At 39.0% G+C, this 13,055-nt stretch overlaps 2 protein-coding genes across 2 annotated transcripts; both read right to left on the reverse strand.

Moving 5' to 3' along the window:
* Positions 1-268: 268 nt before the first annotated feature.
* On the reverse strand, positions 269-3,763 carry LOC128449233 (sialoadhesin-like). Its single transcript, XM_053432297.1, has 5 exons — positions 3,565-3,763; positions 2,744-2,817; positions 2,606-2,641; positions 1,511-1,798; positions 269-1,068 (listed from the first exon to the last, which is right to left on the reverse strand). Exons 2-5 carry the CDS (start codon positions 2,790-2,792, stop codon positions 749-751), a joined length of 693 nt encoding a protein of 230 aa, XP_053288272.1. The 5' UTR covers positions 2,793-2,817; positions 3,565-3,763; the 3' UTR covers positions 269-748.
* Positions 3,764-7,054: 3,291 nt separating this feature from the next.
* LOC128449180 (B-cell receptor CD22-like) lies at positions 7,055-9,548 on the reverse strand. Its single transcript, XM_053432233.1, has 3 exons — positions 9,485-9,548; positions 8,591-8,866; positions 7,055-7,880 (listed from the first exon to the last, which is right to left on the reverse strand). Exons 1-3 carry the CDS (start codon positions 9,546-9,548, stop codon positions 7,606-7,608), a joined length of 615 nt encoding a protein of 204 aa, XP_053288208.1. The 3' UTR covers positions 7,055-7,605.
* Between the last annotated feature and the right edge of the window lie 3,507 nt (positions 9,549-13,055).

Below are 13,055 nucleotides of genomic sequence, written 5' to 3' on the forward strand. Positions count from 1 at the left end.
GTACTTGTATGCACACTGGTTGACTCTTATCCCCTCCACCAATGAGGTTTGAGGAGCTGCAGCTGTAACAAGCTTCATCTGCTCTTTGTATTGTTAAACTCAGCTCTCGTCTGTTTGTGTTCTTCCACCAAGAGTCAGTTTGTTGATTTTTGCTGCGGGACCAGAAGTAAGTCGTCGGGGCAGGATTGGCATCGGTGTCACAGGTTAACATGAGAGAACCACCAACTTTCACTTGGTTATCAGAAGAGCCACTGACAGAAATGCTCGTCTTCCTCGGCTTATCTGGAAAAAGGACCCAAGTGAAATGAGCTTTATCTCAACAACAGGTGAATCTGAAACAGAAGATTCTTTCAGGTTAATTCACAACCCAGATAGCACACGGATGTGGGCCACTTCAGGAAATGATCCATCACTTCTGGTCTTCTCCTGGCCCAGGACAAATCTGGACCAAGACACTTGCTATGTGAGTGACGGTCCACTAAGAATGTAATATTGTGAATACTATGCAGAAGATTTTAGTTCAGAATTCAAATTAAAACAATACATGAAGACAAAGTTTGGGGACAAAGCTTTTGAAACAACAGCCCTGAGATTTAAGTTCTTACGGTTATAAATTCCTGAGGTGCTGTTGTTTCAACTGTCAGAAGTAAAATTAATGAAAAAACTCGATCACTGAAAAAATACACAAGAAGATTTTTCTTCTGCATGGACAGTTTTTTTTATGGAAGATTTTGTCTGATTTGTTTGTTTAAAACATAAAGCCGCAGCTGAAACACTCACATTTCACCACCAACTTCTTCTGCTCGCTGTCCTTTGAGCCCTCAGTGTTCCTGGCACAGCAGAAGTACCAGCCAGCGTCGGCTGAAGTCACAGTAAACGTGTGGTAGAGAGAGTTGATGGGTCGTGAATAAAGATTTTCTTCAGTCATTATTAAAGCCTGAGGATTTGGATAGGTCCTCATCAAGGTGAGAGTTGACTGTGGGAAACTTTCAGCAGTGCAGTTGATGGTGATGGTCTGACCTTCTGTGACCTCAGAGCTCATAGACAGTTTAGGTTCAGTGGGCGGGTCTGTAGAGAGGAAGCAGAATCTTCTTTAAAGAAGGCACTTTATGATTTTGTTGTTTTTCTTCCCTCTAGTCTGTGTTACATATGTTTCTTGTAAATGTAAAAGTCCTGCAGAGCAAAATATCCAACAATCTGTGGTAAAGGGAACTCCTCTCCTGAAGCTCCTTAACTCCTCTTCATTAGTTCAGCTGATATGAATTATTGTACAAAAGGACAAAGTTTGGGGACAAAGCTTTTGAAACAAGAGCCCTGAGATTTAAGTACTTACGGTTATAGATTCCTGAGGTGCTGTTGTTTCAACTATTAGAAGTAAAAATTTATGAAAAAAATGGATCACTGAGAAAATACACGAGAAGATTTATCTTCTGCATGGACAGCTTTTTTTTATGGAAGATTTTGTCTGATTTGTTTGTTTAAAACATAAAGCCGCAGCTGAAACACTCACATTTCACCACCAACTCCTGCTGCTTGCTGTCCTTTGAGCCCTCAGTGTTCTGGGCACGGCAGAAGTACCAGCCAGCGTCGGATGAAGTCACTTTAAACTCGTGGGAGAGAGAGTTGCTGGGTTGTGAATAAAGATTTTCTTCAGTGATTATTAAAGCCTGATTATTTCTGTTGATCTTCATCAAGGTGAGAGTTGACTGTGGGAAACTTTCAGCAGTGCAGCTGATGGTGATTGTCCAACCTTCTTTGACCTCAGACCTCATAGACAGTGTAGGTTCAGTGGGCGGGTCTGTAGAGAGGAAGCAGAATCTTGTTTAAAGAAGGCACATTATGATTTTATTGTTGTTCTTCCCTCTAGTCTGTGTTACATATGTTTCTTGTAAATGTAAAAGTTCTGCAGAGCAAAATATCCAACAATCTGTGGTAAAGTGAACTCCTCTCCTGAAGCTCCTTAACTCCTCTTCATCAGTCCAGCTGATATGAATTATTGTACAAAAGGACAAAGTTGGGGGACAAAGCTTTTGAAACAAGAGCCCTGAGGCTCTGAAACAGCCTGAACGAGGACATACTGCAGACTGAGTCAGGAGGTGAAAACAAACTTTTATCTTTCTTCATTCACTGATTTTACGTAGGTCTAGTTTTCTGTTCGTTTATTTATTCTTTTATGACAGATTTTTGTAGCCAAATTGATTGTGAAACTATGTAGAGTGAAGCTTTTTGTGCCAAACTGCTCTAGAGTCATAACTGATCTTGAAGAGTTCAAACCATCGACTAAAAGTGAAGTCAAAGTGTCTAGATCGACACCTGGTGCCTGATTGCAGTATAAATCTCACCTCGTGAATTTTTGTAAATGGGACATGAACCAAACTAAAAAGTAAAAATACACATCAACTAAAATGATCTCAAAGATGCATTCTGTCGTTTTATCAATGGTTTATGTTCAAATGTCCATTTTTCATGTACGTTAGGTTAATAATTATATTTCCACCCGGAGGAGCCTTGGTTGCTCGGGCAGGTAGGACACATTTGTGTACTGATTGTAATTTTATGTATATTATGAAACATATTTCCATATTCAGATTTGTATTGTACATACATTTAACGGGACTTCCAGGGTCACTTGTAGAAACATCTGTCGGTGAAAACACAAGTGGAGAAGTCAGTTAATCTTTAATGCAAATGTTGGAAAAAAAACACCAACTTTATTTTCAAAATGGAAAAATAAAATCCTTACGTTTTATTAGGGCCAGAAAAACCAACCACGTGACTGTCTGAGCCTCCATCTCATGTGGGACTACAACTGGATTTCTGAAACAAATAAAAAATTCAAAGTGGATAAAAACATCTTAAGATCACATAACTTTCTCTATTTACTGTAAAACGTGTGATTATAAGTTATTTTTCAGCTTGTGTCAGAATTTCCTTCTTCTTCTTTTCATTTCTTTTACTGACAGTTAGAGTTGTCTTTGTTTTGTTCCTCATGTCAAAATGGTTGTGAACTTGTGGTTTGAAAACACAAAATTCACCTGACCTCTATGCAGAATTAGTCATTTATTAAAGGAAATTAAGTGTTTTTGTTAATCCCAGAGTTCAGTTTCTTTTTTACTTTAATAACTAAAGTATTGTTTATTTTCTGTTTTCTTTTTTAATTTTATTTGACATTAGCTACTTGTCCGACTAACTTTTATTCAAAGAACCCAAAGAACACATATACAATATGTCGACTGGAAAAATAACAGTGTATTCATTACATTTACATTTTTGAACCTTTAGTCTGAAATATACAGTTTAAAAAGTCATATCTGTCTCTTTGGGTTCATCTCAGTCTTCAGGGAACTACGACGTCTGAAACCGATGTTTGAGTTTTCATTTGGAAAAAAGTTTTTCAACTGACTGGAAGAAAAAGTGTTTTAAATTATTATAAATTTTATGAAAAAAAAATCATTTTGTTTGTAATCAGTGTATCTACTGTAAATAAAACTTCTGAAACAATTTATTTTACTCTAGTAGATTAACATCATGAGGAGATAAATAACCATTGAAGCTTGTTCTTACCTCAGAGGACCCACTTGTATCAGTCTGTCACACACAGCCTCGCTCCGAGAATGAGACTTTACAGAAAAAGGAAGTGTTCACACTTTGAAAGGGGATGCAAAGAAATGATTATCATCCCCTGTCATGCAAACCGGAAAAACTGCTTCTTGAAGTTATTCTGATTACAGTGATGGAGTTTGCAGGTTCTCACGGTATCTGCACTCAGATGCTCTTCCCCCCACTTCCTCTATTAGTTGTTCTTTGTGGTGAAGTCTTGTTCACAGACACAGAGCAGTTTTCATTACTTCATATTTATTTAGAGAATTCCTGCTCACATAGTATTCAGAGTGTCTCTATTTAAAACTTCATCTAACAATGTGAAAACGTATCAAAAGGGTTTGTGGAGAGATGAATAAACATAAAAGTGCAGGTGAACAACACGTAAACAGGAAACATCTCACACAGAGAAAAGCATTTCACTCCCAGAGAGCTGCAGCCACGATCTTCACGGCATCGGCCGCCATTTCATCAATGGCGCCGTTCAGAGCTTGCAGCATGGCTGTGAAGGAGCAGCTGGCTTAACAGGCGTGTCTGGGCATGGCCGTCTCCACCAGCTTTGATGACACCGTGGCCAAGTCCTGTTCTGCCGCCGCCAGCCGCCTCTTCACTTCCCCTTTGGTAACCTCCCCTGACAGCACACAGGTCCGCAGCCCTTTAAGTCTCGGGGGTTCCACGCCTCGCTGCCGGGCCAGTCGCTCGACTGATTTGTCATCCAGGCACAGAGATAACTGAGCTTTTGTCAGGATCCACACCGCTACTCACGAGTCCACCATAGAAGCCACCAGGGGGACGGGAACGGCAGACATCCCAACAGATAGCGACGCAGAGGCCCATCGTGGAGCTTTGAAGGCCTCCTTTTTCTGGGTGACCAGGGCTGAGGTGAGCGTCGGGAGAGCCAAGAGAAGGGCTTGGGCTCGGATCTCTGGAAGGTCTTTGCCCAAGTCGTCCAACAGACTGCCCTTCCACAACTTATGACCCTTCACCTGTCTTTAGTTGTTCAGGAGAGCATGACCCAGACAAATACCTTCATCTGAAGTAACTTAATCAGCTCCATGCAGGTCCGGACCTCGGTATTATTTAAAAATGTGTGTATGTGGGCGGTGGGTGAGTGAGTAGGAGGTGGAGTGGATCATCTTCTGGTAAACATACAAGGTAATGTAGTGTTAACGTCTCCTGCTCGACCTCCAGACCGGAGTCGGTGACGTACAGGGGAGATGTCTGTTCTCCTCCCGGGCTGAAGCCTCTTCTCACTTCAGGGTTCACACCCTTCACTTTCTGCAGCACTAGAGAAATAACAGAGAAGCTGTTGTATTTATTTTCCAACACACTGTAACTGACCTTGTCCATCTTTATACTTTCTCTCTCTTTCTCTCTCTCTCTCTCTCTCTCTCTCTCTCTCTCTCTCTCTCTCTCTCTCTCTCTTAAACACATTGAAGCTCATTGAAGCTCTACTCTTACAACACAAGGTCAATTAGTGAATGAACAGAACAGAATCTACTCTGCACTGTTACAATGTAAATATATGAGCTGGGTTGTTGTGTTTCTTCACTGAGACTCAAATGAAGAGATTTCTTCAGACACACTTTCCTTTGGGAAGGAACAAGAGGCTGAAGTCAAGCCCAAGAGAGAAAGACAGAAAGGTGGTGATGATGAGAGACAAGGACCAGTGTTCCCACTGTTCCCACTCAGGGCAGTATTAGTGTTATATAACTGTGCTGTTGAATACAAAGAAAGAAAGTTCATAATTTGTTCCAACATATTTCATTTTATTTTGAGCAACAGGATATTTACATTTCAGGTGTGTGGGTTTGGATTAAGTTCACAACACTGGAAAGCACAAAAAAAACATTCAGCAGTGATTCTCAGCATTTCTTGTCTAACTGCATGTTATTTATATATATAGATTATATCAAAAGTTATTAATACATTTTACACTCACATTATTTACATTTTAAGTTTCAAAATAAGGATTTTAACCGTTTATCCCTCACATTTAGCTTTGTTCACTATTTTCTCCAGAACCTTTAATTAACAGTTTTAAATATTGATATATTATATTTTAGCTCAGTAATGTAACTTCTGTGCCTTCTTGCTAACTAGTTTTAAAATACTCCTAATGGCAACACGGTTTAACACATGAACTCTTCAGACTCTCTGTGTTGACTTATTGTGAATATAAACTTCCTCAGGCCCGAGGTAGCTGTAAAAAGCAGGACGAGAACATCTCGGGTCAAATCCTGACGTTAGAGTAAAGACTCTCATCTTGGTGTGAGCTGCTGGAGTCTCTGTTGGTCATCTGACGTCGGGGCGTCGCTGTGAATCTCACCTGTGGAAAGTTCAGCTCCACTTCACCTTCACTGGTGTGGTCGTCAAGTAGATTTGGAGATGTTGGTGCACGTGCAGCTGCATCACTAATGTTTTCATAGTCCTGCAGGCTCTCTGGTTCATTCTAGGATGAGAGCGGAGGTAGTTTATAGATTATTTGAGTGACAATTTCTGGATTTAACGCACAATAAAGTTCATACAAGACTCACATCTGATTCTCTAAGGACTTGAAGAAATTTTTCTTGATTTAATTGTTTTGTTTGTTGCACAGAATAAATGGGTGAAGGGGAGGTTTCATCTCCTGACGATTTTTGTTTCCTCTAACCACATGATTATCCAGCAGCAACTGAATCTCTTCATTCATGCTCTAAAATGGATGCTGTACAGGTTGTCTTTTAATCATTGGCCCCAGTATACTGAGATATAAGTGTACTGATAGACAGCTACTGACAGGGCAAACAGTGAGGGCAGGATATGGAAGAACAAGGAGGGAAAAGCAACAGCTTGAACAGTAAAAGACACATCTGCCTGTAGAGCCAGATTAATACTGATGATAGAAGATGGAAGGCAGTAGCTCTACATGGTCAATTTGAGTGGTTGGAGATATCATGATAGATTATTTATCATTTTAAAATCTAATGTGCACATGTTGTTGTTTTTTTTCAGATCCTTGGATCTTGTGTTCTTAACATAAAATTAACAAAACATTCTGGGACTTTGGAGGCTTTGTGATATCACCATTAAAACATATTTGATTACATATTATTGAAATTATGACATAATTTAGAGTATTTAGAAGAATTAGTAGTTTTAGAGCTGTAACAGGTCAGAAGTGATGAGGCAGAGGCTTAAATATCCTAAATCTTATAACTGTACTCTCCATAATCACTGTTTGCTATGATTTCCAATATTCAAATAGTCAATTAGAAATAGATTTTTAAGTTTAAACAAATGTGTCATTACCGAAAAACCAGAAGGGGATTCATTGTTTGTTGTCCCTTGTTGAACAGATTTCCTCCAGTATCTGAAAACATAGAGGGACATGATGTGGTAAAACAAGGCAGACCATCTCTGAAATGTATTTATTGAATTTGATCAAATGCACCTCTTATTCATTCACCTTAAATTTACCACAATTACACTGATAATCATCAGGAGAAGTAGAGCAACAATGAGGAACCTCAGGTTCTCCAGATAGTCTCCTGTGGTCAAAAGAGAGAGAGCATCATATAGACTTGTGAACATGGAGAATTAGTTTAAACTTTATTCCTTGTGTAGATATTTATTTAAGACTGAACTAGAAATACTGTTCCGCAGATGTTTACCTCCATCAACCAAGATTCTGATGAGGCCACTGTGACCTTTGACCACTGATATCTAATCACTTCACAGTTTTGAGTTCTCATCGAAAGTTGAGGTTTGTGTAAGTATGCCTTGTGAGTTCACAGTTTTGTGAGGACACAATCTTAACCTTTGACCTCCACATTCTTATAATTTCATTCCTGAATCACACTGAACATTTACATTTAAGGTTTAAAGAAATCCCCTCAAGACCTTCTAGAGATGTCATGTTCACAAACATAGGACGTATGGACGAACAACCAGAAATCATGATCTGATATAAACCTCCCACATGTCTCCTGAGCAATAAAACACACAGTTATAAGACCTTGAAATTCACTCACGTTCAAACAGATGGACGGGATCAGACAAACTGTGATCTACTTCATTTTTTGCGATGCAGTAGTAGACTCCTGACTGGTTTGAGTACACTGTGTGGTTTTGATGCTCGGACACAATTTCCATCCTCTCCTCTCCCTGACTCCTCCTGTACCATGAGTAGTGTTGGACTGGGGGAAAGCTGTGACTGAAGCAGCTCAGCATCACGGAGCTCCTCCCGTCAAGCTCCTGCTTCTCTGCCGACTCCGTGATGTGTGTGTGTTTTGGAGAAACTAGATGGGAAATTCAGGAGAAAAGACAACGTCATTTTCTGAACATCATCAAAGATCAAACATGAATAACACAACAAATCTTTAAAGCCAGACTGAGAAGAATGTGAAACTTTAAATGGGAGGATAAAACAGACTGGCTTCGGGGCGCCCTTAGCTCAGTTGGTAGGGCGTCCCCCCCATGGGCCTCGGCCAGCAGCGGACCCGGGTTCGATTCCAGCCCGCGGTCGTTCTCTGCATGTCACTCCCCTCTCTGCCCCATTTCAACTCTGTCTCTAAAACTATCAATAAAGCATAAAAATGCCAAAAAATAATCTTTAAAAAAAAACAAAAAAAAAAACAGACTGGCTTCAGATTCACCTGGTGAAACTATCAATTTTTTTCTCAACAATCTCTCTTTGAAGCAAACTACAGCCACTGATTTAATGTTACTGTTCCTTTTTTTTTTTTAAATAATGTTTAGCAGGTTTGCTAAACGTTATTTTCATGTTGAAATAGACGTTTTCAGTTCAAAGAAATATTGGATAAGTTTAATAAATGAATTAATTTACACAATAGTTAAAAGAACCCTGTGATGTTTTTGACTCTGTGGAGTAATGTTTTCTTCTTTTTAGAACCAGCACGTCTGATCAGTATTTACTTTATACACAGTAATGTAGAATTTATCCTCCTTGTTTATCCATTCACCATCACAAGTGCATCATTCTACTCACATCTGACTTTAACCTCAGCTGGCTGTGACTTTCCACTTCCAATGTCATTGGTGGCTTCACAGCTGTACAGTCCACTGTCAGAGGGACTGGCTGAATTCACCCTGAAGGTCTGAGTCTGAGTCTGTTGGATGATTTCCTCTCTCCCATCAGTCGTCTTCCTCCAGGTGACAGAGCTCACTGGTGGGTTGGACTCGGCAGAACAGCTCAGTGTCAACAACACATTTTCCTTCACATCAAAACCAGGATTGGCTTTAACTGTCACATGTTTGGGACTGTCTGCAGTAACCAAAGATATAGAAAACAGAGAAATGTCAGATTTAACCACTGTTCAGTATAATGGTCTTTATAATATAGAATAACCTGCATAATATATGTTTTTATGTTTCATCAGGATGTAAATCAAGGTAAGTCTGGAGACAGTGGATCAGGGATCACAATAACATGCAAACCTGTGAAAATAGAACATTGCATGAAACCAAAGTGTATACTATAAGAAACCGTATAATTACTGGGAGTCACAAGGCTTCATATCAACATAATTATACTTTACTCTGGTGGAAGAATTACAGAGATTTAAGTAAAAGTAGAAATATCGCAGAGCAAAAATACTCCACTACAAGTGTAGGCTCTGAATTCATAATTAAAATAAGCAGCACAGTAGTTTAAAGCGAGAGCAGAGGCTGACATTTCACACACAAGCTGGAAGCAGATGATCAAAGTATTTGAATTACATAAAAATGATCGGAAACATCACAGTACTTACACAGTACTTGTATGCACACTGGTTGACTCTTATCCCCTCTACCAATGAGGTTTGAGGAGCTGCAGCTGTAACAAGCTTCATCTGCTCTTTGTATTGTTAAACTCAGCTCTTGTCTGTTTGTGTTCTTCAACCAAGAGTCAGTTTGTTGGTTTTTGCTGCGGGACCAGGAGTAAGTCGTCGGGGCAGGATTGGCATCGGTGTCACAGGTTAACGTGAGAGAACCACCAACTTTCACTTGGTTATCAGAAGAGCCACTGACAGAAATGCTCGTCTTCCTCGGCTTATCTGGAAAAAGGACCCAAGTGAAAAGACCTTTATATCAACAACAGGTGAATCTGAAACAGAAGATTCTTTCAGGTTAATTCACAACCCAGATAGCACACGGATGTGGGCCACTTCAGGCAATGATCCATCACTTCTGGTCTTCAAGTGGCCCAGGACAAATCTGGACCAAGACACTTGCTATGTGAGTGACGGTCCACTAAGAATGTAATATTGTGAATACTATGCAGAAGATTTTAATTCAGAATTCAAATTAAAACAATACATGAAGACAAAGATTGGGGACAAAGCTTTTGAAACAAGAGCCCTGAGATTTAAGTACTTTCGGTTATAAATTCCTGAGGTGCTGTTGTTTCAACTATCAGGAGTAAAAATTAATGAAAAAATGGATCACTGAAAAAATACATGAGAAGATTTTTCTTCTGCATGGACAGTTTTTTTTATGGAAGATTTTGTCTGATTTGTTTGTTTAAAACATAAAGCCGCAGCTGAAACACTCACATTTCACCACCAACTCCTTCTGCTTGCTGTCCTTTGAGCCCTCAGTGTTCTGGGCACGGCAGAAGTACCAGCCAGCGTCGGATGAAGTCACTTTAAACTCATGGGAGAGAGAGTTGATGGGTCGTGAATAAAGATTATTTTCAGGGATTATTTCAGCCTGATTATTTGTGTTTATCCTCATCAAGGTGAGAGTTGACTGTGGGAAACTTTCAGCAGTGCAGCTGACGGTGATGGTCTGACCTTCTGTGACCTCAGACCTCATAGACAGTTTAGGTTCAGTGGGCGGGTCTGTAGAGAGGAAGCAGAATCTTCTTTAAAGAAGGAACATTATGATTTTATTGTTTTTCTTCCCTCAGTGTCAACGACACATTTTCCTTCACATCAAGACCAGGTGAATCTGAGAAATTTTTAAATGTTATTAAATGTATCTTCATATTTTGATGTGTTGTTACTATATATGTTATATCGGAAGCACTTTGTAACGTTGTTTTTAGAAGAGCTATTTAAATAAATCAAGTTATGACAACAGGACACTTTTATCTTGGTTCATTCGCTGATTTAACGTTGGTCAAATTTGTATTCTTTTATGACAGATTTTTAATTGGTTTCTAAATTTATATTCATATTTTTCTGTATTTAATTTTTTTTTGATATTTGGGAAGCAGTTTGTAACGTTTTTTTAAGAAGTGCTATTTAAATAAATCAAGTTATGACAACAGGCCACTTTAGTCAGTTTGAAATAGACGTTTTCACTTAGAGGAAATGTTGGATAAGTTTAATGAATTAATTAATTTACACCATAGTTAAAAGAACCCTGTTGTGTTTTTGACATTGTGGATAAATGTTTTCTTCTTTTTAGAACCAGCACGTCTGATCAGTATTTACTTTATACACAGTAATGTAGAATATATCCTCCTTGTTTATCCATTCACCATCACAAGTGCATCATTCTACTCACATCTGACTTTAACCTCAGCTGGCTGTGACTTTCCACTTCCTATGTCATTGGTGGCTTCACAGCTGTACAGTCCACTGTCAGAGGGACTGGCTGAATTCACCCTGAAGGTCTGAGTCTGAGTCTGTTGGATGATTTCCTCTCTCCCATCAGTCGTCATCCTCCAGGTGACAGAGCTCACTGGTGGGTTGGACTCGGCAGAACAGCTCAGTGTCAACAACACATTTTCATCCACATCAAGACCAGGATTGGCTTGAACTGTCACATGTTTGGGACTGTCTGCAGTAACCAAAGATATAGAAAACAGAGAACTGTCAGATTTAACCACTGTTCAGTATAATGGTCTTTATAATATAGAATGACCCTGTATAATATTTTTTTTTATTTCATCAGGGTCTAATTCATGGTTAATTTGTAGGTAGTGGACTAATTTATATAAGAGAGCACAATAACATGCAAAACTGTGAAAATAATTCATTGCATTACATAATTACACCACAAATTGTACTATAAGAAAAAGTGCTTAAAATCACAAGCCTTCATATCAACAGAATAATAATTTACTCTGGTGGAAGAATTACAGAGATTTAAGTAAAAGTAGAAATATTGCAGTACAAAAATACTCCATTACAAGTACAGGCCCTGAATTCATAATTTAAATGAGCAGCAAAGTAGTTTATCAGGAGTATTCATTAAGTGGCAGAGTGGCAGCACGTAACATTACTGGATCATTATTATTTATAATTTATAGATTAAATGACTTTATATAGGGTCTGGTAGTTTATTGATATTTTCTAAACTCTACAGAACTTAATCAAATAGACACATTTAGTTTATGTGATTCATTTCTCAGAAGTAAAAGTTGATTGAGGAGTAAATGAGAAAAGCTACTTTTGTATTTATAGATCTTTTAAGAAAGATTTGGTTTGATATGTTTGGTTGAAAAAAAAAGCCGCAGCTGAAACACTCACATTTCACCACCAACTTCTTCTGGATGCTGTCCTTTGAGCCCTCAGTGTTCCTGGCACGGCAGAAGTACCAGCCAGCATCAGCTGAAGTCACAGTAAACTCGTGGTAGAGAGAGTTGATGGGTCGTGGATTAAGATTATTTTCAGGGATTATTTCAGCCTGATTATTTGTGTTGATCCTCATCAAGGTGAGAGTTGACTGTGGGAAACTTTCAGCAGTGCAGCTGACGGTGATGGTCTGACCTTCTGTGACCTCAGACCTCATAGACAGTTTAGGTTCAGTGGGCGGGTCTGTAGAGAGGAAGCAGAATCTTGTTTAAAGAAGGCACATTATCATTGTACTGTTGTTCTTCCCTTTAGTCTGTGTTACATATGTTTCTTGTAAATGTAAAAGTTCTGCAGAGCAAAATATCCAACAATCTGTGGTAAAGTGAACTCCTCTCCTGAAGCTCCTTAACTCCTCTTCATCAGTTCAGCTGATATGAATTATTGTACAAAAGGACAAAGTTTGGGGACAAAGCTTTTGAAACAAGAGCCCTGAGGCTCTGAAACAGCCTGAACGAGGACATCCAGCAGACTGAGTCAGGAGGTGAAAACAAACTTTTATCTTTCTTCATTCACTGATTTTACGTAGGTCTAGTTTTCTGTTCGTTTATTTATTCTTTTATGACAGATTTTTGTAGCCAAATTGATTGTGAAACTATGAAGAGTGAATCTTTTTGTGCCAAACTACTCTAGAGTCATAACTGATCCTGAAGAGTTCAAACCATCGACTAAAAGTGAAGTCAAAGTGTCTAGATCGCCACCTGGTGCCTGATTGCAGTATAAATCTCACCTCATGAATTTTTGTAAATGGGACATGAACCAAACTAAAAAGTCAAAATACACATCAACTAAAATGATCTCAAAGATTCATTCTGTCTGTTCAAACATCCATTTTTCATGTACGTTAGGTTAATAATTATATTTCCACCCGGAGGAGCCTTGGTCCTCGGG

This window comes from Pleuronectes platessa, chromosome 10 (genome assembly GCF_947347685.1).
Source record: "Pleuronectes platessa chromosome 10, fPlePla1.1, whole genome shotgun sequence".
NCBI lineage: Eukaryota > Metazoa > Chordata > Actinopteri > Pleuronectiformes > Pleuronectidae > Pleuronectes > Pleuronectes platessa.

Coding starts and splice junctions, on each gene's coding strand:
- LOC128449180 (XM_053432233.1), bottom strand. CDS start 9,548: ATGCCAATCCTGCCCCGACGACTTACTCCTGGTCCCGCAGCAAAAACC. Junction 8,867..9,484: donor AACCAACAAACTGACTCTTG/GTTGAAGAACAC, acceptor TGGTTACTGCAG/ACAGTCCCAAACATGTGACA. Junction 7,881..8,590: donor AGCTGAGGTTAAAGTCAGAT/GTGAGTAGAATG, acceptor TTTCCCATCTAG/TTTCTCCAAAACACACACAC.
- LOC128449233 (XM_053432297.1), bottom strand. CDS start 2,792: ATGGAGGCTCAGACAGTCACGTGGTTGGTTTTTCTGGCCCTAATAAAA. Junction 2,642..2,743: donor TTTTCTGGCCCTAATAAAAC/GTAAGGATTTTA, acceptor TTTCACCGACAG/ATGTTTCTACAAGTGACCCT. Junction 1,799..2,605: donor CCCTGGAAGTCCCGTTAAAT/GTATGTACAATA, acceptor TCCTCTCTACAG/ACCCGCCCACTGAACCTACA.